We start from the raw sequence: 26,432 nt of genomic DNA on the forward strand, positions 1-26,432 counted from the left end.
TTAAATTACTTGTTTTGGTACTCCATTACTAAATGCTGCTAATGCTTCTATATGTTTTTATAATATTATATGGAGTCATATATTATATTTCGCGATGTTATATGTCAAGTAACACGTGGTTGATAATAGATACATAATTGGTTTAGGGTAGTGGTAGAGGTATTTCATCTTGGCGCTCTTCTTGATCTCGATAGAATGTGAAATGGTGAATAGGTACGTTTTAAATGAGAGAATATCATTTTCATATGACCGAATGGGTTGCAATTCTCACTTACTTACGGGGCTTGAAATGAACCGGACCACAGTAACTGATTATACTGATCGCTTAATTTTATTTTATGTCGTCAGTGAGTTTTTGAAATTTAGTTAAATTAGTGTGTCGTTGTCATTAGTGTGTACATATTCATTAGTAGTAATATCGTATTATCTTCTTATTTCTCGTAAGGGTACTGTTCGGTTATACGGAATACAGCGGAAAACGCATTTTGAAAATAGCCGATAAACTGGATTATTAGTTAGTTTGGGTTAATTTAGGTTAGGTTAGGTTAGGTTTGGTTAGGTTAACCTAACAAATAATCCAGTTTATCGGCCATTTTCAAAATGCGTTCTCCGCTGTAATCCGTATAACCAAACAGTACCCTCGTAAGTATACCTGAGAAGTGTGTTCTTTTTGTCAGATATCCACAGCCTACCTCTTTCCAAAAGTCACCCTTCACCACTGATAGATAGACAAAGACTTTAACAGTAAGTTTTAGTTTACAAATTAATGATGGGCAAACCACTTTATCTTTAATAATTAACGAACTTATCAAGTTTGCCAATTTACGTAGCAAAGAACTAAGGAAAGAAAGGAGTCGAAGGCGCTAGGGTGCGTATTTATCCAGCAATGGATCATCCCCGCCTGATGATGATGATAATTTAAAAAACGTACTCCACATAATCAAAGTCGCGGATATATTTCTTGTACGTTTATAAGGATATTGAAACTACATAATTGTATGTACTTCCTATGCTTAAAATGTTATGTTAAGTTTTAATGAAATAATTACAAGATAAAAATATTTTTTTAATTACAACGTTTTAAATTTTTCTGTTGAATCATATAAACTTGACTTGACTAGCTTAAACGATCAAAAAAATTTGTACTTGATAGAAATAATACTGAAATGTCATATTTATTTCCATAGTAACGCACGTATATATTAATATTTTAGTTGCTAGGACCCCAGACCCCTAGCAACCAATAATGTTGTCGAATGTTAAAAGAATGCATTGGCATCGTGTTCTGATATAATCTAAAAGTTTCAAATGTCTAGCTAGTCGGGAAGTTGGTTAAAAATCGATTGCAAGATTTGTACTGGACAAAGAACCACCGGACAAATAAGAATACGAGCTAAGAAAAGTTGTAAAATATTCAGATAGGGTAAGTAAACAGTCCTCGAATTTGATTTGAAAAGGAATTTCGCAAATCCTCCGTTATTTATTTATTTATTGTGAAAAACACAAAACCTATACATTTTCAACCGAAATAATACATAAGTATTATATTTTTTTTCCCAAAATAAGTACTAAAATGTATTGGCCCTGTAACAAAAAGATGGCACTACTGCTTGTAATAGAAACAGTTTGTAATAAATTGTAAATTTCAGCATTTTTAGAGTGTGTGTGTACTCTGCCGTTATATAGTATTGCTCACTTTAATATGTATCCACATTCGAAAAGGCTATCGAGTCACGAGTAAAAATCTGAATTTGCCCCATCACTGGCGACTGGTTTCTGTGAGGTCATCATGAGCCGAGCGCGCGCAATTCAACCAGTTTCAAGTAGGAAAGCTGTCGTTGTGCACGTCGACGCCGAATCCCGGCCGGTGTGGGCCTTAAACACAACACTAACAAAATACTTTTGCAGGAAACAGAAGTGACCGCATAATACAATAACTCAATTTACAATTATATCCCGTTCAATTATGTGATGCATAAAGTGTGTTCCGAGTTAAAGCAACTTTTAAAAGTTTAACATCGTCAAAATACAAGACTTATATTATAATAATAAATACGATATTCCGTTGGTGTTCATTCGAACTTAATTTAAACTTGCGTGAGCCTATGTACAATAAATATAACAGTCTTACGTGGTGTAAACAAACAATCTAACTGTGTTAAGTACATAATATTTTTTACATACATAAAAGTGTTTATAGTTTATAAGGTTCGTTTGTTAATAAACGATTACTGTTTTTGTGCCAATTATTTTTGTTCGTGGAAGATCCATATCCTCACTAAGATGGATATCCTGCCGAGTGGAAACATCTTTCGGGAGCTCCAGGATGTGCACGACACCGGATACTTCTCATCCACGACTTCACTGGAGGATCATTGGCAGCAGGTATTTAAACCATCACATTTTATCAACATATTCGCGCACTTGTTTTTCATGTTTTTACTTTATACCTGACCAGGTGACTGATAAATAATCACTTGGCTCTTATCAATTTTATTCATAATCAATTACTCAACTTGATTGGCCGAGAGTCGTTGTAATCGACTTAATATATCAATAACTTGTATATTGTTAACATCATTAATTTTGCGGTGCATTCAAACAACTCAGAAATAGAAAGTTGTATATTTCGCATTTAATATATTGTCACAAGCTATGCGAAAATTGGAAATACAGTTAATTTAAATGATTCCCGATGTGTCTTTTTTATATCAAGTATTTTTATTTGGTACCTATTTCAAAACCCAGGTTTACAATTTTTCAATAAAATATACTTTGATACTTATTTGATATTTTGTTCTTAAATAAAAACAATTTTATACTTAAATCAATTAATTCAGATGACTCTCTTTAAAATAATTAACCGAGTACCTATCTAGTGTAAGTTAGTTTTGTATGTAATAATTATTATTCAAGTTGATTTTCATTACAAAATGCCGGTTGTGTAAAAACTTAATGATTTCTCCAAATAAGTAGATATTTTTGTGTAGATATTTGTACTTAATTAGGATATTTTATTTATTTTGTGATACTTTTTTTTAGTTTAATTCGTTCAACAATTTATATTCTAGCTGATGTGCGTATTTTTTCTCAAATTGGATTCTAACAAGTTTCATATGAGCATTTCGCAATTTTTAAACAGACAGCATTTTTTATTTACTTACTGCACATTTTTTCCGTGATTGGTAAATTTAGCAATGCGTAGTTACTTACTAATAAATTAAATCTGTAGTGGTAAGTATTTTTTTTGATTTCTTCAGATATCTAAAGAATAATTTACCAGTTGATAAATGGTACACAACATGTAGGTATTTGCTATCTATCATTCTGACGGATAAAAGAGAACCCTGGAATACTTATTATTAATAATTAAAGTATAATTATAATTAGTAGGTAGGTACCTATTGTGAGTAATTTAATAGACCGTTTCTGAAGCCGCGTGGTGAATTCTGCGTCTGGCAAACAAAACTAGCTAGCTTTGAAAAAAAAATGTTAATATAACGACAATCTACCTATCCCCAGAAGACACCGCTCATTGACGGAATAGGTAAATTATGTTTTTACTTTGGATTATTAGACATCATGTTTGATCGAAGTATTTAAAAAAATCTATTTTGAGCTTAGTATGTACTCGTTGTACTGACAAATAAAATAATTGCTATCTACGTGTGCCTATCTGCGTTTGTGGTAGGCGTTTAGTAATTAGCGAACTGATACAGCTAAGTGGCATCTTAAAGTTGTTATCTATTTATTCGTCCATATCTCATGAAATGAACGCGCCGCACCACCACAATTCATTAGGTCCAGAGATGTCGTTTTAGATTAGTCACCGTAACAAAAAATATTCAATTAGTTTCCAATCCATATACTTACATATACAATGTAACAGATGAATGAATAACAGCTGATTACAAATTGGTCAAATAGTGAGTCAAACGGAATTCTCTCCCCTCCAAAATAAAACACAACACCAGCGCGCGCGAATATCGACCGTTCTCGTACTACCAGTCGCACCGCATTCTGACAATAATTATCATTTTCTTCTGCCTCGATTCGCTTGTGGCAGAAAAGCAGCCTGATTTGTAATTATATTTTTAGGCAGGTACATTGTAAAATACATCACATTATTTATATATAATTAAGTTCTAACAGTGGGTAGATGTAATTACTGAAAATATTTGTAATTAATTAAACTTTGAATGTTCGTGGACGGCGGAGTAGAGGCCGCAGTGGATGGCAGAATAACCGCTTCTAATGCACGTGGGTCGCGACTTCGAATACCGCGTCTGGCAATTTTACATGTTGTTTTTTTTCAGTTTGGGTTATAATTATGTTAGCGAATATATAACAAGCAAAAAATCTCGTTAAAACCTCCCTCGAGAGGCAGACAAGATCCACGTCGTATTGTATAACCACTGTAACCCAATTTTAGAAAGGGTGGGTTGATAGGTGTATCTACCTATATTACTTCTTCTTCCTTTGGCGAAGGCGTCTTGTTTTTCACTATGTAGAATATTTTGGCCGATTCCTCTGACAGTCTAGTAACAGATATTCCCCGGTTTGGATGTTCACCCTTTACCAGGTCATCATTGCCTCATTTCCCCCTTTCAGTATAACCCGTGGAAGATGTTTATTTTCCACTGACAAAACATGCCTGAGATAACCCATCTTCTTCCGTTACAGGGATTAATTTATTTTTTTCACACAGTGCTTTTCAAAACAGGCAACTTTTTTTTGTTTTTACTAATTCACCGCAGTTGATTCGACACATGTCTCCTTTACGAACGTTACCATAATAATATGCATTATCGTAAATTTGACATGCCTACATACAATTTTCAGACTCATTTACCTTGCGTACACATAGGTAATGATTCGGTAAATTGTTATTATTTCTGATTGGTAGATATAGTCTGCCAATCTGATTATGGACTGTTTATAGACGGCGCCTTGCAACTAATATATTTAATAAAGTAGATACATATCTACTTTGTTGACAATCTATTTACAAGATTACATTACATTATTTATCTACCTATCAATTAAGTGAATTTATTGGCACTTGATAAAGCATTCATTTTATTTTGATCCCGATATTATATCGGTACATTTGTTAAACGTGAGTACCTACCTGTAAAATATTGTTCCTAATTTTCGTATAATTAATAAGTTATTTGATCGAGTGTGTAGTTTATAATATGTAAAATCAAACATAAAAAGCTGAATGTAGGACCATCTGCATACCTACTTCACTTTAACTGAGACGAATACATTTTTCAACGGTTATTTTTGAAGGAGACACCTACTAACATCCGACATACATTATTGCAACGCGTTTGTATGTAAATTTTTATCTTGCTCGCTATTATTATTATACGGCGCACAGGGCTTAATTTTAAAGATGTAATAATTTAAACATCTTGAAAAAAAGAAATCGGATGAGCATGGAACCCATGTGGACAATGGCTTATTCGTGGCCTTTTAAAACGTTCCTTTTTATGTAACTTTTATTTGGTTTAAAACAAAATTTTTACCAATATTAAAAAAAAAGAGAAAAAATATTGTGAATTTGCAACATTGTTGCTTAACATGGATATTTTTTTAATAATGTACGTAGGTAAGTACATAATATTAAAAACTATTATACTACTTGGAACATATGTTTTGTGTTGGGTAGGTACCCATTCGTACCAACAAAATTTCAATTAGATGAAGTACCTACGTTTCTAAAGTGGATACTATTATATTTTATGTTACCTACTCATTTTTATAAAAAATCAAGTTTGAGGACAACAAAATACTGTTTAACGATAAAAATAAATAAAATACATAGCCTGTTCATAATTTTCGGTATTTTAGCCAAATCCACTCCTTGGTCGCTTCGAGGAAAGCTCCTTCCATTTTCTGTACCTCAATAGTCTACTGGACGCTGTCTCTTTTTACACAGTAGGTACAATGTCATTCTAGCTCGGTTTAGTTTTCTCGACCCCTATTCCCCAAATAATTCGAGATAAGTCTCTTTTGTGTTTAGTTGTATTATTTTATCCTTGAAATTCTGCCAAGCGAATTCATCCTACTTTCGTAGCATAATGTGAGATAAAAAGACACTAGAAAACACCTATTTCGTGGTTGTATTTTTCTTGATACAAGCATCTCCGAACACCTCCTTAAGCCTCAATTACATTGAGCTTCTTTACGAGCTGTGTGTTGGCGAATTTATAATCTGCCTGTAAAGTCGCCCAGTGTAATCATCGAACAAGCTAACATGTTCGATGATTACACTGGGCGACTTTACAGGCAGATTATAAATTCGCCAACAAACAGCTCGTAAAGAAGCTCAATGTAATTGAGGCTTTAATAATAATTACAATATTCTATCAAAAATGTTCATCTCATATAGGTACATACTTTTGATAACTCCCAGCGAATCATTTCATAGGTCAGGTAGGCATCTTGAGAGTTTTATTTAAGTTTTACTTTTGAGTAGTTTTGATCTGAAGTGTTTTTGTAAACAGAACTAGCGTCTGTTCTTGAGTGGAATTCTTCGACGAACCTTTTGACTAGAGTTATTTTATGGAGTAATGTGATCCCAAATATATGACTTCATCCATTTTGTTCTATGCTTAACCAATGATTGATCGTTAGTGATGATGAGCTCAAATAAGCTTCTTTCGCAAGTATATAGGTATCTATTCTTTGTGTTATTTACTTACATGGTGAACTATTATCTTGGCAGCTTATTCCAGTATGATATATAGGTCTCTTAGGACTGGTTCTGATCTAGCCACCTGTCGTTGACATCCTTGGCTGCTATTGTTTAGTGACGAATGACTTCTTTCAGAGACATAATCATCAAAGATTATCAGATGTGTATCTGATAATCTTTAATGATGTAATGTAATGAATTAATGATTATAATGATGTTAACCAGGTTCAAAATTCAAGTTAGTAGATAATAATATCTACTAGATATACCTACATAACTACATAATATTGAGGTTGGTATTCGAGTAAAAACCGTAGTAAAACAATGTCAACTGGTATTAAATATGATATTAAAGTCTCTTAAAATGTTATAACTTATTCTCATTATAAATTTATTGTATTTTTGCACTTCGGTCTCTAACGAAACAAATCGACGTATATATTAGTCATATTAGTGGGTGTGGGTAGGCGTTCGTGATTGTAATCCCGGACATATTCAATCCAGAGAATTCAATCGGAGAAACACAATGTAATTTTTCAGTAGGTACTTGGTAATAAAAAGATATTTGTAAAATTGTATTTCATACAATTTTAGATGCAAGTAAGTATTTTTTGCCGACCCATAGTAATAAGAAAATTATGGGTTAGGTAAATACCAACACAGGTTTTTTTTAATTGAAGACTTATTCTCGATGAGATTCTTCTTCTTTGTTACAGCCTCATGGCTGATGAACGTGATCCAGATAATTTGGCCATCACATCCTTCTATATGGCTCCATCCTTCTCGATATTTGACCTCACATTGGAAATGTATTAGTAAAAACCTCGCGGAATTATTGATGTGGTCCATCCTTCAGGAACGATGATTAGTCTTGCATTCACCTTTATCAGAGATGGTCGACCCGAGATAAACAAATTCTTTAAATACCGCTGTCTTTCAGCAACATACTGGGTTTTAGGCATTTTGGCATGTTATTATGATCTATGACCAGCAGTTACGTATTGGGTACCTATGATTATTGGGTATCGTATCATTAAATCTAGTCCCATCGACCGTTAGAACAAGGTGGCCATCTTTTCAGGTGATTTTTCAATGAACAGTTTGTCATTCGGCCATTTCAAATTGGAGAGATTTTTACCTTCAACAGCGACGCAATTATCCCAATTCTCAAGTAGTTGTCTTCTCATAAAAATTTCCCCATGTGTGCGAATGAATCTGTTTTATTTTTAACGAACAATCTAAAAACAATCTTCACTGTATTATTATGATAGAAACGTTTACGAGATCCTATATAACGAAACATATGGACATACCTAATATTATGTACCCACTTTATACACTTTATAGTAGGTATCTACCGAACTAGGTACCTACTAACGATTTTTAATCTCTTGAAATATTATTATATAAGTGAATGTCTTTATACTATCTTCTTCCACCCTGTCACGACCCAGCATTGGAGCATAGGGCAAGCACAAGTTCGCGCCACTTCCCTAGGCCCATCGCCAACTCTCGCGCCTCCCGCATGTCAGACCTGCAGCAAGTAGGTCGCTTATACTATACTTATTAATTATTATACTATAAAAAAATAAGGGTACTGTTCGGTTATACGGAATACAGCGGAAAACGCATTTTGAAAATAGCCGATAAACTGGATTATTTGTTAGTTTGGGTTAGGTTAGGTTTGGTTAGGTTTGGTTTGGTTAGGTTAATCTAACAAATAATCCAGTTTATCGGCTATTTTCAAAATGCGTTTTCCGCTGTATTCCGTATAACCGAACAGTGCCAAAATAAGTTTTTACGTGTGAAGTAGGTAGGTACATATTACGTATATATACGTTTTTGTACTACTTATTTAGAAATTAGCCACTCCCAGCTAGATTCGCATCAGTTTTAATACCGGGACGAGAATAAATCAAACGGGATCCCGGTATTGAAAACCCTAGTAGTCGTGTGCTTATAATATTCAATGGTGAAAGTTACCAACAAACTATAACCATTATGTATGTGAGTTTTTTTACCTGTCCCATTTTCAGTCATTGTTTTTGAATTGCATCTGAACAGGTAAGTATCTTTACAAAAAAGAAAACAATGTAAGACAGTAGACATATATGAATACATAATTAATTATAGATACTCATATTGGGATGCTAATGCGAAAAAAATGTTTATTTATAAATCTGTAAAGTATTCTTCTACCTATATAAACGTTGATTAGGTATATTAATAACGTATAATATTGGTAGGAATCGCAATAATACGTAATATAATATTATATGCATAATAATTTAGTACTTTCCTCACAATGTAAATACTATTATTACACCATATCTGCTCTGCTGCCATAATAGATACCAGTGGCGAAGGGTGGAGGTAGGCTGTCAAGAGCCGATATAAATAGTACACACTAAAATTTGTCAGTCAAACGTATTTGTTTTTTAATTAAACTAAGACTACAATGTGTAGCTGTAGATAGTATTTGTTAGTTTTTTAAATTCAATTGAACCCTGCCTAATCCAAGCCATAGTACTTAAATAGTCAAAAAATATTCGTTTATTTATAAAATATCTAAAATTATGACATTAAACCATACATAAATTTTGATATTTTAAAGATAAGATAAGGATATTTTTCATGAATTTAAAAAAAACTAATAGACACCATCTGTAATATGTATTCTTAATTCAACGAAAACAAATAAATAGGACTGAAAGTTGGCACTATTTTGTCGGATCGCCCATGGAATACCTGAACTATTATGTTTTGGCTTAGGCGGGGTTTAATTGAGTTTTAAAAAGTAACCAGCACCATCTTCAAACGGTCTTCTTATAGTAGTTCAATGATAACAAATAAACATGACTGACAAAGTTTAGTGTCCACTATTGATGTCGAATCTTAACAGCCTACCTCCACCCCTCGCCACTAATGGATACGCACCTTAGCATTAGTACACCTCTCAATTTTTGTTATTCAAAGATAAGACTAACTTAGAATAATAAATTTGTTGTATTGCTGAACAATGAAATTCACTAGTTATAGATATAGGTACTTGGATAAATACGAGTAACATAGTTTGATTTGCACAAATGAAGTGGACAACTCTAAAGCTGTGTCTATATTATATACATGCGGAGAGACATGACAACCTGATACAAAATGTACCTATTGAGTACCTAGAGTAATAATAATTATTACAAGAAATTATTCAATTAAATGGATTGTTGCTCTAGCAAGAGCTCCATTTCATTGCTTTATTAGTGGGAAATTTAATGGGCAAGTCGAGCTCAGTTGTCACTTTTATTATGTTGCCAACTACACTGTGAATAGTACCTATTTAACAAATACATTATTAGTTTGATTTAATTATGATTCACCTGTCCGCCTGTACTGGGACTATCTCTTATTTTATTTTTTTAAATATCTTATACTTTCTACTTAGATACCTACTGATCAATTAGTGATCATTATCATATACTTATGTAATTTATCCTGTTGGTTGACCTTAATACCTAATACTTATAATAACAAATACTTACATACATACCTAAATATTTTGTTTAAAATGCAGTTTTCTGGGATAATGGCAGTTTTGTTATTATTTATTTAAAATACAGGGTCAGACGATAAATGCCTCTAAAATACATAGGTTATCTCACTTACTGCCTAAATGACACAATTTTATTATGCCCAATTAATGTAATAACTAATAAGTGAACCATGTAACTGTAATACATAATAAATAATGTAATCTATCATTATTATAATATGTACACCAAAGTATAACCAATGGTATTTGCGATTAGGTTAAAAATACTATGTATTAAAAATTATTAGTAGTGAGTATGATTGCATACATAATAGCGATTATTACAAACCTAAACTACTTGCTCTTTTTCCTCGCTATGACCTCATGACTGAAGTTTAGACTTCTTTGCAGGTTTTCTCAGATGTCATTGGAAACCCAGTGGCACTGATGATTTGGTCTGTACATCTGAAGGGAGCTGTTTCTAATCCTTTCCGTCATTCGACCTGACCAAATAATCACTTTTTACAGGTTGTCATCGCAGGTAAATCGAGAAGAGCCTCTCGAATTTTAAGTTACCTAATGAATTCGACGACATGTTAAACATTATAACTAGGTACCAATGATAAAAACAATTAAATCATGACGTTATTAATCACTAAGTGAGTGTCAACTAATTAGGTTCCAATTCGTAGAAGTACATTAATTATTAATAGGTAATTGTTTGGTACACATTTAACTCATCGCATGGGCCTATACAATTGGTCCAATAGTATTAGGTTAGGTTAGGTTAGTATGACTAAACTTGGCCTATGATTATATCAATGTGACAACTGTTTAAAAAACGATGAAGAGTTACCTACATACTTTTAAGTAAGTACATAACAAAAAAAATAATGCTTTCTCACGATGTTTCGTCATTTTCCGGTTCTTGGCGCCATAATCTATCTTGTGTGTATTGATGTTACTTTACTTTTACTAACACCAATGCGGAGAAAAATTAATAGACATGTAGGTATTGTGGTATTTTCTATATGTTTGCACACATTTACGCAGTGTTAGTGAAAATTCGCACGCGGGAAATTGTTATCACAATATTAAACGAACGCTTCTCAGACTGTGGTGATTTTTCGATTTCAATTCAACTCCTATATATAGGTAGGTATATGTAGGTACCTACCTACAATGCATTTACTGAATTAACCATCAGTAAATGTCTAAAGTAAGTTGGTTAACATTCTTTTTCACAAGTGAAACGTGAATACGTGATACGAGTATTATCAGATTTTTTAGGTTTTTGCTCAGAATCAAACACGCGTTCGAACATACACCCGCAGCTTCAAAAACAGGTGCTCTACTATCGCGTGATATTGTCATACAACTTAGGTAGAAAGTATTTATGCTTAGTAAGAATTGAGAATTTTAGGAAAGTAAATACAAATCTTACAGTAAAGTTTAATTCTTATAAATTAAAATTTACATAAATATCGCACATACCTTTTCCAGTCCCTTCAATAGATTATTATATATTGTAATTTACTGTAGGTACTCCCCTGTTCTATCGGACACCCGATGGCTAGTCTATTCTACCATCTGCGTGAAAGCCAGAGGGTTCTTTGCTCTAAGAGCAGAAAATATTTTACGACGAGCGCTCGATACAAAATATATTTAATTATTCGGCAGAAAATATTTTTCTTTTTTTGATTTGATTCTCATTGTACTTTAATCGAGTAAATGGTATTGCAACATGCCACCACGCACCAATACTTATAGATTTAGGTACCTAATAATGTTTGAGGTGCGCTGTTTCATTACGGGATTACAACGGAGGTATATATCTATCTACTATATCGGACGATGACGATATATTTCGAGAGAGCGGGTGAGGTATTTTCTAATATATTATGTTCTTACCCTATAGAACCCCTTTATCATATCAATCTAGGGAGCAACTAAGAATAATAAATTATGAATTGGTTGTCTTTTTACCTAATCAATAATATCATGATATTTTGACGATGTATCTATAGATAGATATATCTATGATTAACCTTACACTCATCATCATCATCGGGGGCGCGACAACCCGGTGTGGGTCCTGGACGCCTCCAACAGCTCCCTCCACCTGTCCATATCCAGTGTGGCCGCTTTCCAATTTGGTACCCCCAGAATACGGCAGTCACTGGCAGCTCCATCCAACCAGCGAATCTTTGGCCTCCCTCTTCTTCTACGTCCTATTGGATTGCTGGACATCACTCTCTTTGCCGGTTCATTGTCATTCATACGGTGCACATGACCTAGCCATCGCAGTCTCCCAATCTTAATTGATTGAACTGCGCTGCAATCTTCGTACAGCCCGTAGAGCTCAGCGTTATATTATATTCTCCTCCAATTGGTGCCGTCCCTGATCGGTCCATATATACGGCGGAGAATTTTTCTTTCAAAGATGTTCAGGACTCGTTCATTTCGCAGAGTTAATGTCCACGTTTCCGATGCGTAGGTGAGCACTGGCTTTACAAGTGTAAGTTTAAAGCTTTTAGTTCGGCGAGATAGTATGCGGGATTAACCTTACACTAAGCGGCTTATATTGAATCAGATCGGATTATGGGTCATATTTTTGCAATAAATATATGTGATTGGGTCAGGACCGAGTGAAACATATGTGATTTTTCAGTGAATGGCTAACTAGAAATATATATAAATTCACTTGTGTAGCAGAGTCTCAAATATCCGACCTTGACGGAACCCTGTTTAGAGCCAAACCACACTGCGCTGAAAATTGACGCAAACTGTAAACTTTTAGGTCAGATAATCGGAACTCTACTGTATTAAAATATATATGCACTGTCGAGCAGCGTTGCCAACTACTGTCATTCACAAAAATAATTAGAAAATAAGATAGATGGCAGAATCAAATGTGAAAAAGTCTTTTTTTAATGTGTCACAATTACCTATGCAGAAACATCGTTTTTACAAACACAAAGATTGAAAAAGGATTTAGTATTTTACAACTAATAGAATACGTCATATAATTTAGCATTAATGAAGGGTAAAAAATTTTGTCACATTTTTGTATGTAACATTTAGTGTATTTGTATTAATAATTATAGGATTTACTTATAGTATTATAGTTGTCTGCAACGCAGCGCAAGCATACAGGCGCGCGCGCATTGAATACACTGAACGCATTGAGCGTATCGACAATAACGTTGACAGATAGCACTGCCATCTGATATTTCTTCATAATAATATATTATTATGCCTAAAATATGTAAGATTTTCCAGCAAATCTGGTGTAATATTCCCGCTTTATTATGAGAAGTTTTAAGCTGTTTGCGGTGTCAAAAAACTCTAGATTTAACGCCATACGCCAGATTTTTTTCAAGCTAGATAGATGCCTATTCAAAAAAATGTGAGATCTGGCAAGAAAAACGCAAAGTTGGGAACGCTGCCGTCGAAACGCCTAGATTTTTTAAGACTATCAAAGAATTTATCAATATTATTTTAATACTCAATTTAATAACGAAAGCATCGCTTTCACGTAACTATCCATTTAAATAACTAAACACATTAAATTAAAAAGATATAACCTTTTGCTTATTAAATTTTATTGAGTGAATAGTTAGCAAATATTAATTAACAAGTTAATATATAATATTTTTATTTTAAAGTTGATTTTTCATACTGCGAAAAATGTTCATCTTCTTTCCAACAAAGCGACTGACTTTCAGTTTCCTGAAAAACTATCACTGCTAACTAAATAGATAGACACTTCTAAATTACAGTTTTTTAATTGGTATTTTACCTAAATAACGCAAAACAACTAATTTTTATTCAAATATTCATCACATACCTACACTATTGCAAAAGGAGGCATAAAAATAAATCTCAATAATTATGATTCAGAAATAACCAACATATTATATACCTATTTACTTACGTACGTATGTACTATCTATTATCTTGTGAAAATATCTCTCTTATATCCTTACATATAGGATGAGATATATCCGGCTTCATATAAAAGAAGATTGCGCTGCTTTCAGTTCGAACAACTTTATTGTTTATTTTGTAATAAATCTTTTAAGATAAGTTAGTAACCATCCTTTCTTAAAGTGTCTTATTTATTCACAGAGTTACAGATAACTTATAAAGTATTTGTTATACCTACCTACATAGTTATGTATATATTTTAGTCAGTATTCCTTTTAAGCTTTGAATACTATCCACTGGCAGTTAGGTACAGTAAGTTCCTTACTTCGGTAAATTAACCTGGCAAAATTATTGTCAATTCTGAAGTCAAACTTTTAAGTGATAAAATTAAACGGACGTTGCCAGCACATAATCCCTGGCAAAAATCGTATCGATAAGGTTGCTCTATGATCACATCTAAGCTGTCACACTTACGCATGCAATTGTATGATGCGATAGCAAAAATTCCGTCTCTTAATCTGAGATTATCCTGGATACTAAATGATTGTTATTTCAATTATAATAACTAGATTAGTTCATATTTTACAGGCGCATTAGACAAAATGCCGCCCCATTTTTCATACAGTATTTTTTATCATCCGTGCACGTGACGTTTTTGGTCACCAAGGACATCGAAGGGCAACTGAAGTAAACTAGACATCGCGAACCGACAAAAAAATCTACAGTCCTGTTAAACCTTTTATGTTAAGTTAATATATTTTGATTCCAATCGGTGAACTAAATTTTTTAATGGAAGGATATTTTCGTTATTACTAAGTTTAGGTCGCTATTTCTATATACCAAATGATATATATATATACCTATATAGTTTATGTATATGCAGTGGCGGCTCGTGGATATTATATCCGGGGGTGCTGCGGTTGATAAAAAATAAAAATAAATGTTTATTTGGATTATATTTTACTATTAACATCAAATTTATTAAAATTAAACATTACATGTGTTTTTATTTCATTATAAGATACATTCTTCTGTCTTTTTTTCCTTGAAAGAAGGTCCATCACCTTTTAGTCGACAGCTATCGCGCCGACCAGAGAATGAGTGATCGAAATTGGGAAAAATACTTACCTATAATGAATATATCAATATTTAAAATGTACTTTATACATTCACATAATATTATAATATACGCCCATAACGACCGAGCGGCTAACGCGTTGACTTATAATGTCAGGGGTCCCAGGTTTGAATCCTGGGTCTGGCAAATACACGTCATAATTATGTTTTTTTTAAAATGTGTGTATTTGCGTCAGATTATAGACCTAATAAATTGAGCACGTGTCCAAATTACATTTCGCGTAAAAAAACCTTCACTCAATGGAAGCCCATATATAATTTTCTTATGATGGAACATGATCAAAATATATATGTCGGAACATATGCTTATATATGAAATACCATTATTAAAGTAAACACGTCTGCAGAATATTTCAATGACATTAACGTGAATATGCATTATTCAACTTTATTGTAAGTAGACCTTTTAAAACTTTTTCATACATCCAAATGCATTTTATGCATATGTGGATATTTAAGCGGCCGCCTTGATTTGCAATATGATTCACAGTGGGGTTTATCTTTACGAAAGAATTAAATTTATATTAGCATGCCCAGTGAGTCTATTCTATACTAATCGACCGCTAAAGTGATAAAGTGTAAATATTATCAAACTTAGGGTAGGTTTGTATCAAAGTATTAGCACTTATTGTAACAATTACAATACGTCGGTTGTATTGTTGCAATAAATGCTAGATTTTAACAGCAGCAAGAGAGGCCCTGTTAAAATGTAGCGTTTTTTGCAACAGTTACAACCAACCAGCGCTCGAAATGGAGCGGAACGCCCCGGAGCGCCGTTCCTGTTCGTGGGATTTCCAAGGATGGCGTTCCTGTTCGTTAAAACCTCGAAAATGGCGTACCGGTTCGTAAAATATCCGACGGACAGCGAGTCGTCTAGTAAAATCCACAAGCGTCATACTTAATATTATTACGTTCCGGGTTAGATTTAAAATTTACGAAAATGAATTGATAGGTACAAAAACATATTTTTTTTTTTTTAATAATTTTACTGGTTTAGAACCACTGAATTTTCTATGACCCGTACATAATGTACTTAAGTTTTTTTGAAATAGTGATAGAGTAAGTGTAAGACAACGTATTTGAGAACTAACCTGTTTCAACGAATTTAGCCTTGAATGCACAAATAGACAGACCCTTTTGCGTCAATGGTGATAAAACAATAAAATTGTATACAAAGAAATGCACTGGGGCTATTAGTAAGATTTATTGCATTGTCGCACGGTATGGGACAATAATGTATTTTGAAAAAAAGGTTTTTATGATTGTAAGGAAACGTTGGAAGCTATTTTACATTGGAATATTATAGATTTACTGTAGTATTAATTTATAAAACGAGACACTTATTTTTTTGCAAGTTCATACATACTATTTTAACACAGTTAAGGTTAAGGTACATGCCTAAATATAGTGAGTTAATAACGTAATAGTTATAATGCACACTGGAACTTTTAAACTTTTAAATGAAACACATTAAATAAATATATTATCTTTACTGTATAAATGACTTAATTAATTTGTTAAATATTGCACAAAAATAACATAGTAAAAATAGTGTGAATATAGTATCTACCGAGATAGGTATACTATATCTGTCCTACCGAGGGTTAAAATTCTTGATTACGTTTATGATCATTACGGCAGTGATAGGCAATTGTTTTTTGTAATGAAACTTTAAATTTTGTATCGAGACAACCATAATTGACCGAATTGTCCATTTATCATATTATTATGTTAGCAAAATTTACATGGGTTTGACGCGTTCATAGTTTTTGTATTTCATAATGCAATCGGGGTCGTTTATTGGTCGTTTATCAATATTAAGTTGTATGCAGCCAATGATAAGCGTTTTCATCAGAGGAAGCGACAAAATTAGACTCCTTATTTTTCCAAATTTAATCATTTTAAGTTATGTTTTTTTGGTTTCCCATTACCTAACCCCCATGCTTTGCTGCTCTACACTAATTTATTTTTTTATATTTCTTACATTATTGATGAATTGATGAAGTTCGGCGGAAATACTTTGCAGTGAAAAACTAAGTAGGTACCGAGAGAGATGGAATAAACTAAGGGAGGCCTTCATCCAGCACTGGATCGACCAAGGTTGATGGGTTGGGTTCTAAATAATTATTATTGCATACATGAAAAAACCTAACTATTGCAGCTGCTTTGCTAAATTTTTAAATTTCCGAAAAACTTGTGCTCTGACATCGTTTAAAAACTCTTTGTAGGTACTTAATAGCTTAAATTGTTGTTTAATAATTTCTAAGGGGGTCAAATATTTAATATTAAATAGTAAATATGGTCATGCTTTTCCCTGTGACCAGAAAATACGTATTTGCTGTTTTACCTACCTACTCAACGTTACGGAATCGCCAGATAATAATTATTTATCCTAATCTATTATAATATTTTACATTGAGTGACAAAAAAAAATCATTTCCTCATATATTTTTATTGTTTTAATTTTATATGGATATTTTTCGGGTTGAATGAACTGTGTTTCTTATGGTTAAACTAATATAATAATAGATTTAATAACTTAAATCAAATAATTCCATAATTAATATAGATACATATTCGTGAACATCGTATGCATGTTAAAAAATTTTGTATTGTTTAAGGTACAATACGAAATAAAAATATTAAAATAAATCAATCAGAATCCAATCGGATAAATATATGAAAAATTTCCCTGTATATAACAATTTCTATAACATTGGAAATCTATTAGAATAAATTATCCTACATGTCCACATGATGTAAATATTTTTTTTCTAATAATATGTACCTATACTTCTGAGGTTGTTTAAAATGATTCATATTTAATAAAGAATGCTAAGAGTACATTTGTAAATCTTGCGTATTACATATTTTTTAAATTAATTTATTAAAAATCATGCCCTTGCTTTTTCGTATACGATGGATTTTAATTTGATTAAAAAATAGTTTACCATAATCAAAATATTTCGAATTTACGAAAAATCAGAGCTAAAGCGGCATGTATTTTGTTTAAACCGAAGTATCTTCTCTCATATTTCTATCCACTCTTCATTGAATATTTTTATTCAAACTGCTAACGAAACCAATGGGAAATTGCGATTAGTTTGTCTATTATTTCATGTATTTTAATAATGTTTCCCACTCCAATTAGATTCATATACGTTTAGTAATTTATATTTGTATAATTATTATTAATGTATTTTTTAGAAAACGATTTCGTAAACTAAAATGACTCTATATTTGTATGTTACCACTAATTGTTATAGCCGATAGCGTATTGGGCGAAGATGATGATTAAAAAAGTACATCATGTAAAACTAAAAGATATTTTTATGTTACAGATATTATTATATCTAATATCACACATTTTTGGAAAATTGTCGAGCGTTCCTGTTCGTGAAATTTTCCATTTCGAGCACTGCAACCAACGTATTGTAATTGTTACAATAAGTGCTAATACTTTGATACAAACCTACCCTAAGTTTGATAATATTTATCACTTTATCACTTTAGCGGTCGATAAGTACAGAATAAACTCACAGGTGTCTATGATCAGGCTCGCTTCCGAGAGGTCTTTTAGTCATCAAATACTGCGTCATTTGCTGTATGTACATATTATTATTCAAAGTACATACTTCGATTTTGCTGATTTTTGCTCGGAATACCTAACCATTTTGTAGTATTGTATGATCTGAATGCTTCGATACCGCAATTTTCTGATAGCAAGATTGTGAAGGCCTTCATTTAGTGACGTATGAAAATTTATGTATTATTGAACATACATAATAATTTTGAAAATACGTCTGAGAAAATATATTATAACCAATAGAAAAAATCCCCGCAGGAATCGAACCTGCATCTCTCGGGTATCGCGCCCACGCACATAGTCCACTATGCTAAAGGAGTCATACTTAATCGAGACAAACTTTAACTATTGGCCTTTTTAATACTCACTGAAGCGCTTTCTAAATGGAGCTACTATTTTTTTTTTTTTTATTTATTATTTTGTTAACTGTCAATTCATGGTGGAACTGCATTGTATTGTTGTTTTTATTTAATAAAACGCAATTTTTTTGTAGTACTTATTCCACTTTTAATCAATAGATTAGGACCGGTTTCGAAAATTTCCCTCTGAGGCGGACGAAACCGGTCCTAATCTATTGACTAAAAGTGGAATAAATACTACAAAAAAATTGCGTTTTATTAAATAAAAACAACAATCGAGCTACTATATTGGCGATCGGCTTTTGAATTTTAAATCAAAGATTCGATTCCTGCAGGGTTTACTTTTTTTAAAAAGATTTTTGCTATTGGTTATAACATATTTTCTCAAACGTGGTTTCAAAATGATGTATGTTCAATAATTAGAATGTTACATTCTTAAATCTTGTGAATTATTCGTTGAATAAAAAAAAATAGTTAATTAATAATGTATTATTGCTAAAAGTTTTAAACACAATGCTTCTAATTGATGTTGGACAACCTTTGGCATGCATGCTCAGCAACGTATTTATGCATTCCGTTATAAACAAAAATCTATTTTTGTTGCGGACGCGAGCTGTGCTTGGAAAATAAATTTTCGCCCCTCTGTACTCACAAAAAACTCAGAACCCATGTTAATACTTCAACCATGTGGCGGCATGGTTATTGTTCAATAAAATATTTTACACAATTATGATCCACGATGATTTCCAGGTTCGAATCCTGGGTCTGGCAACTACACATAAGTATTGTTTTTCAATTTGTGTTTGGAGTCTTAGTATGGACCTTAATGGTTGAGCAAGTGGCTGACATTAATTTCTCGTAAAAACAAAAATCTTAATACAAACCTCCACTCCGTGATCATTATGATCGTATTAGGATCGGAAATGGTAAAAACTACTTTTTTAATCTATGGTAAAAACAAAAAATAATTTATCAGAGTATAATAACGAAAAATGCGCCCCTTACGCAATACAAAACTTGTAGTGTCCAGTCATTAATCATTAATAGAATCCATCAGTAACAGAATTAAATTATACGGATTAAATAACAAATAGAAGTATTTAAAAAATGTACGGCCTCCTAAAACTGTGTAAAATAATTGGTATCATTATCTATGTAGGTGGAATAGTGTCAGATTCTTCTGGCAGTGTAGGCGACTCATTTAGGTGTTGGTATCGTTACTTTCAAATTACACTACATCGTTCCAAAGCGATTTCGTCGTGGCCGCAATGCCAGAAGAATCTCGACCTATATTATTCTTTTCTTTTTCTATTGAAAAAGTAAGCACCTAGTACCTAGTCATCTACGTTATAATGAATAATTTCACTAAGCACCAGATTGATATATCTACAAGTATTTTTTTATTCGTTATTGCACATTGTACCTATGTAGTATGTAGACACATATTATTTTAATAATAGTATTACTTCGTGTATTATATAATGTTTCGAATGACGAGATAATGGAATTGATCAAATTACTCAATAGGGGCAGTTACGATTTTCCCGAGGGTGGGCAATTGCGGTTTATATACATATATGTATCGAATAATATAATAAAGACACCTTCATTGAAGACCACTATATTATAAATTGAACATTTTATTTTTGTATGTATGATTACTACATGTGGGTATTGGCCTCCTTCAGGAAAAGTCTACTCCCTCTGTCTGCCACAAGCTCCCTCCTAAGACTGATTTTCTAGACGCAAAATTTATGAGCCTCTTTCTACACAATTGAACCACCTCATTGTAAGCCTTCCCGTCATTTGAGAATATTGCAGAGAAGCCTCTTCGGTGGTTCGGTATCTTCCAACTTTGATGCGTGGCCTTTGAGTAGTCCCATGTTTACGGAGATAGCTGTAGTACGCTTTCAGTTTGAAAATTAGTTTAACTACCTACAAATGTAAATTTAATCTAAACTGTAGGAGGTACTAGATACCTACGCAATATTCTTTCAATCTCGTATAGCTTAGAAATATAATATAGCTTATAAAATTAGTCCCTTTAGTAGGTATAAATAACTTTATATAGGTCTTTTAAAGATTTCTATTATTTTATTTTATTTTGTTAACTGTCAATTCGTGGTGGAACTGCATTGTAAATTTTAAGTTTTAAAATAATTTGTTTAGTTAGTGCCCCTGGTGTAGTATGAAATATTAATGTCCAACCCTAGGGGCGGCATGTTATATGAAAGTATTGCGAAGCGTGAAATGCACCAAGAATGGTGAAAAAGTATGGTGAAGCGTGCTGATAATCAAGTTGCGGCAAAATTACCACGTTAACATAATATTATATGGGTAGGTTATAATGACCAAAGTAAATCCTCCGTGATGCCCTGATTTTTTTTTATCGCGTCGCTATTTCTCGTAAGTTGTCGACTATTGTTGGCCTGCTTCATTCAGTTGTATGAGAAAGCCGATTCTTTGCCCCTCTTTTTAGTTAATATCTCTGTGGTCCAACCTCATTAATTTTAAATTGATTCGTTAATGGGAAGGTATTTTGTTTTTTAGAATAATTAATAACCATATCTTTGCTTTTTCGTACAAGGTGGTTGTTAGTAATTTTGAACAATCACAAACATCCAGGTTTTGAGAAAAACACATAAATATTGTGTCCTGACCGGGATCGAACCCAGGAACTCTCGGGTGGAAGGCAAGCGCCTTGCGCACTGCACCACAAGAGCCGCCATTGGGAAGGTATTATTGGACGGATAATTTATGTACCTATTGTTATATTATTTCTGTCGCTTTGGATTTTGTTTGATAAATATTGTTTTAAAAAAATGTATTCAGTTGAAAATGTCCCTCTGAGGCGGACGAAACTGGTCCTAATTTATTGATAAAAAGTGGAATAAGTACTACAACAAAAAATTGCGTTTTATTAAATTAAACAATAATTTCTATTATTGGTACTTGCAGTGGCGAAGGGCGGGAGTAGGTTATTAAGATCTCACATAAATAGTACACACTAAACTTTGTCAGTCAAACGTATTTGTTTTCATTGAACTAACTGCCGCATTCATACACTTTTGAACCGCATTCAACGCAGTAAGCGGCTTATCGGCCGAATAAGAAAACTATAAAAAATGCATACGTCACGAAGATGCGTACAGGAATGCGCACCAAACTTAAAATGACGGCGATCTGCGAGAGCTGTCAGTGTCACTTTAATATACGTCTAAAATGAGTTCATCACAACAAGCGTTTAGTAGGAGACTTGGAACCTTCGTAGGTTTTATAGATTATTGTAAAAATGTGTGTGAAACAGAAAGGAGAAGAAACTGCCCGTCGTCATTGTGCTATAATCGGATTCATGATGATGCTAAATGCTTGTAAAAATGTATACAGATCGTGGATCGATGGAGATGTATGTAATATTGACAATGAGCCCGCGAAGCTGTATTGCCATATTATGGAAATATTTAATGGGTATATACTTTATCATTTTGTGCATTAAGAAGTATAAAATAAATATGGTTTTATAACAAATAAATTATTTAAAGTTCATGATAATTATTCATTTATAATTAATAAATTTATATGGTACCGTTTGCACATTTTTACACCTATTCACAATTTCAAAAATTTAAATTAATTATCGGGAAATTTAAATTTAAAAGTTGGTAAAATTCGCCACGGCATGACACGTATTACGTCAGTGACGTGACGTCACTATTCGACAGATTCAAATTAGGTTTATGCATGCAAATTTGCAGTAAATAGCTTGAATGCAGTTTGCTGTTATATGCATACGCCAGTAAGACTACAATGTGTAGTGTTGATAGTGTTTGTCAGTTTTTTTTTAAATTGAATTAAACCCTGCCTAATTCAAGGCACATTAGATAATAGTAAAACATATTCGTTTAATACCTATGTGTGGCTTAATAGCATAATTTTAGATATTTTATAGATAGAAAGAAGATAGAAGAATATTTTCATCGATTGTAGTTTGGCTTAGGCAGGGCTTAATAAATTTAAAAAAACTAACCAACACCATCCGTAATATGCATTATTCTGCACTCAACGAAAACAAATAAGTCTGGCTGAAAAAGTGTGCACTATTTTTGTCCGATCACCCATAGTATACCTAAACGTCATAAACTATTAACCCAGTCGCACATTGAAAATCGTTTCGACTGGGCTAATAGTCATAAATCAAAACTGATCGCAATATGCAACTTTTTATGTGCGTATAGGCAAGGCCTTGTGAGGACAGTGACGTCACTTGGCAAGCCAAAATAAATGACGAAGTGCGACATTTCAGGATTATACATGCGCTGCATGTCGGCTGAAAATAGTTGCATCTGACTCCAGCTGTTTTTGAAGCCTTTATCCTTTATATTTATTTTAAACATTTGATGACAGCATGAAATATTTTTATTATATAAAATAGTATTCTTTAAACCTCTCGATCTAATGTTTTAGAATATAACTATATTTCAGTACATCCATGTGCAAAGGTGTTAAGATTTTTTAGATTTATTAATTTGTAAACGCATTTACAAAACCATTAGTAGAATTTATGTTAACATTATACTTATAGCGAAATATTTACGATAAAAAAATATTTTTTATAATCTCTGATCCCAAATTTGACAAATTACTTAGTCATTTTATTATTCAAAAAATGGGCACGATTAACAAATTTGAAGATAATTCTAAAGATACTGATTATAAGCTATGTCTTTGACCATTCAAATGTAATAAACATCCTATGAATAATGATTGTGTTATAATAATTATTGACCTAAGATTAAGGTAGTATTTTTTTGAAATACGCCATTTCTATTGGCATTCCCCAGTGATTAAGCTACAACATACGGCCGTAGCCATAAATTGACAAACGATAAATGAAGTAGGGAGTAAGATCATGTTAACGCGCGTGTTTGAACATGTACCTAACCGAAAAAATCGGTTTTTTTAAACAGTTTTTTAATGCAGTGTTAAGGTGCTGAAGCGGGGGGAACTTAGGAATTTAGTTCCACTAGTTCATAAAAGAACCGTTATGACGTGTCGGCCAGCTTATAGAAATCGGACTCTATGTACTTAAATAACCACACACAGACACCCCTAATAATATAGATATATTAAAATATGTGAAACACTAAATATATAATAGTGCAGTGTAATAGATTTATTTTTGAAACAGATAAAAGTTATAATGTATGCACGTACTATATGATTGTCATTATTATGCTAAAAATATGTTTTAAATATTTCTTTTCCAGACCTATTTACGACGTTTCACAATGTGCCCTACTACTAATCGCTGTAATATACTATCACAACATGTGAGATTTACTTAAAAGGCTTTTAAATAGTTTTAAAAAATGTGTCTACTTAGTTAGACATTCGTTGTGTCAATTTAATAGTAGCGAGTAGACAGTGGCGTAGTAATTTTAATTGCAGCAGTTTATTTCGCCAGTGGCGGCGCACCGTTATTCTGTTGACGGATCCTCGCTTCCGCAGCGCAGGTGATTCATTCAGCAGCTCACAGAATTTGTTTTGGCTCGCCGCCACAATTTCCCCTCCGTTCGCTTTTATTTTTATTGACATTGGATGCAATTTTTCGACCGCCTTGGACACTGACATCGCTCCATCGCTCTCTCGTCTCGCGCGCGTACAATCAAAATGTTGTGACAAATTCACCAATTTTTAATCACGTCTGGCGAATACAAAATAAACAACAGCTTACAACACTAATGTGTCAAACAAATAAAGCTTAAGGACATTCAGTTGGGTCGATCCGGTTTCCACGAATGACAGTAAATTTGTGGAGTCATACGGAGAGAGAGAATAACTAAAGTAGTAGTAGTGGACATCAAAATCTATCACAAAATTCTAGTAGGTAGGTCAGTGTTGCCATATTTTTCTATGCTGATTATAGTACAAAGTCGTAAAAATTATAGTATTTCTGAAAAATATATAGTACAGGAACATTTTTCGTGTTGCATCCTTTAAAATTATAGTATTTTATTATATTTTGCGTAAAATTATAGTATTTTACATTTTCCACGGAATTAAAATTATAGTATTGTACTATAATTATAGTACGGTTGGCATCACTGAGGTAGGTACACATTCACTACGTTGGGTAGTTCTCCCCGGGACGTCACGGCTTATGCCTGTACATAGTAACTTATTTTCTTATCATAGAAATTCAACATTCAATCACGATTGTATGAAATATATTAATACCGTAACATAGTACATATTATTGTAAACGCTGTCGTACATAAGATGTCCACGGACATATACGTACTTAGAATTTTTTCAAAGTATTATTTTATCAACTTCAATTATAATTTTTGAATAAATTATATTTATAGTAAAAAAATATATTCCTACTAACTTTATATTAGAGTTTGTAATTGACTCGTAAGTTTGAAGAACTGCAACAATTTGGGTTCTGTATAATATCTTCAAACCGATAATAGTCAAATTAATATATTCGGTAATAAAAACCTATTATTTTGAAAAAATGCTTCACCCACGGACATCTGTTGTACCAAATTTAATAGGGCTTTATTCACAACTTTAACACGACAACGTTTACTAATAGATACTCTTATATATTAATATTTAATAAAATCATTAAATGTAAATTTTTAAGATCATTAAAGATAGAGAATCATAATGCCCAAATACATATTTCCTATTAATCTAAAATATATTATTTAATCGAATGGTTTATGAAAAGTATTTAAAAAGAACAAATAAAACGTCATTTTAGTCACTACTTAGGTAAGTATTGTACGTACTATGCGAGTCTAATTTTTCTATGATCGATATACCTAATAAAGTCAACCTATCATTACTGTCTCTGATTTGCGCGACCTTGTTTCTGCATTATGCATTAAGCCCGACGAGTGTCACAGATCCGTGTAATGAAGGTAAATGACTTTGCTTGACACTTTGATTTTTGATCTGTCACCGGTGCGTTAGTAATCTTTTTCCTTCGACATTTCGGGCTCGTTGTAGAGTCAGTTCTCAAGAGATAATGTAGTACAGTGTACCTTTTACCTTTGGGTGTATGTAAACGAGTGGTGCTCTAAGTTTGTCAGTGTCCACGTTGTGGATGTATCCTATCATACGTTTTTACAATGATTCGCTGTAATCCATTCGTTCAAATTGTCAGTTGTAATGTTC

At 32.7% G+C, this 26,432-nt stretch overlaps 1 protein-coding gene across 1 annotated transcript in view; it reads left to right on the plus strand.

Annotated features, from left to right (window-relative positions):
* Positions 1 to 1,815: 1,815 nt before the first annotated feature.
* The window catches only part of LOC147079542 (Krueppel-like factor 6), a 530,192-nt gene continuing 505,575 nt past the window's right edge, over positions 1,816 to 26,432 (plus strand). The window contains exon 1 of the mRNA XM_085941869.1: positions 1,816 to 2,385. Within this exon, the coding sequence (XP_085797995.1) occupies positions 2,284 to 2,385 (102 nt within the window). The 5' untranslated portion in view covers positions 1,816 to 2,283. The remainder of the gene's footprint in view (positions 2,386 to 26,432) is intronic.

This window comes from Rhyacophila brunnea, unplaced genomic scaffold (assembly GCF_057557595.1).
Source record: "Rhyacophila brunnea isolate RB1 unplaced genomic scaffold, BYU_Rbru_1.0 scaffold_1, whole genome shotgun sequence".
NCBI lineage: Eukaryota > Metazoa > Arthropoda > Insecta > Trichoptera > Rhyacophilidae > Rhyacophila > Rhyacophila brunnea.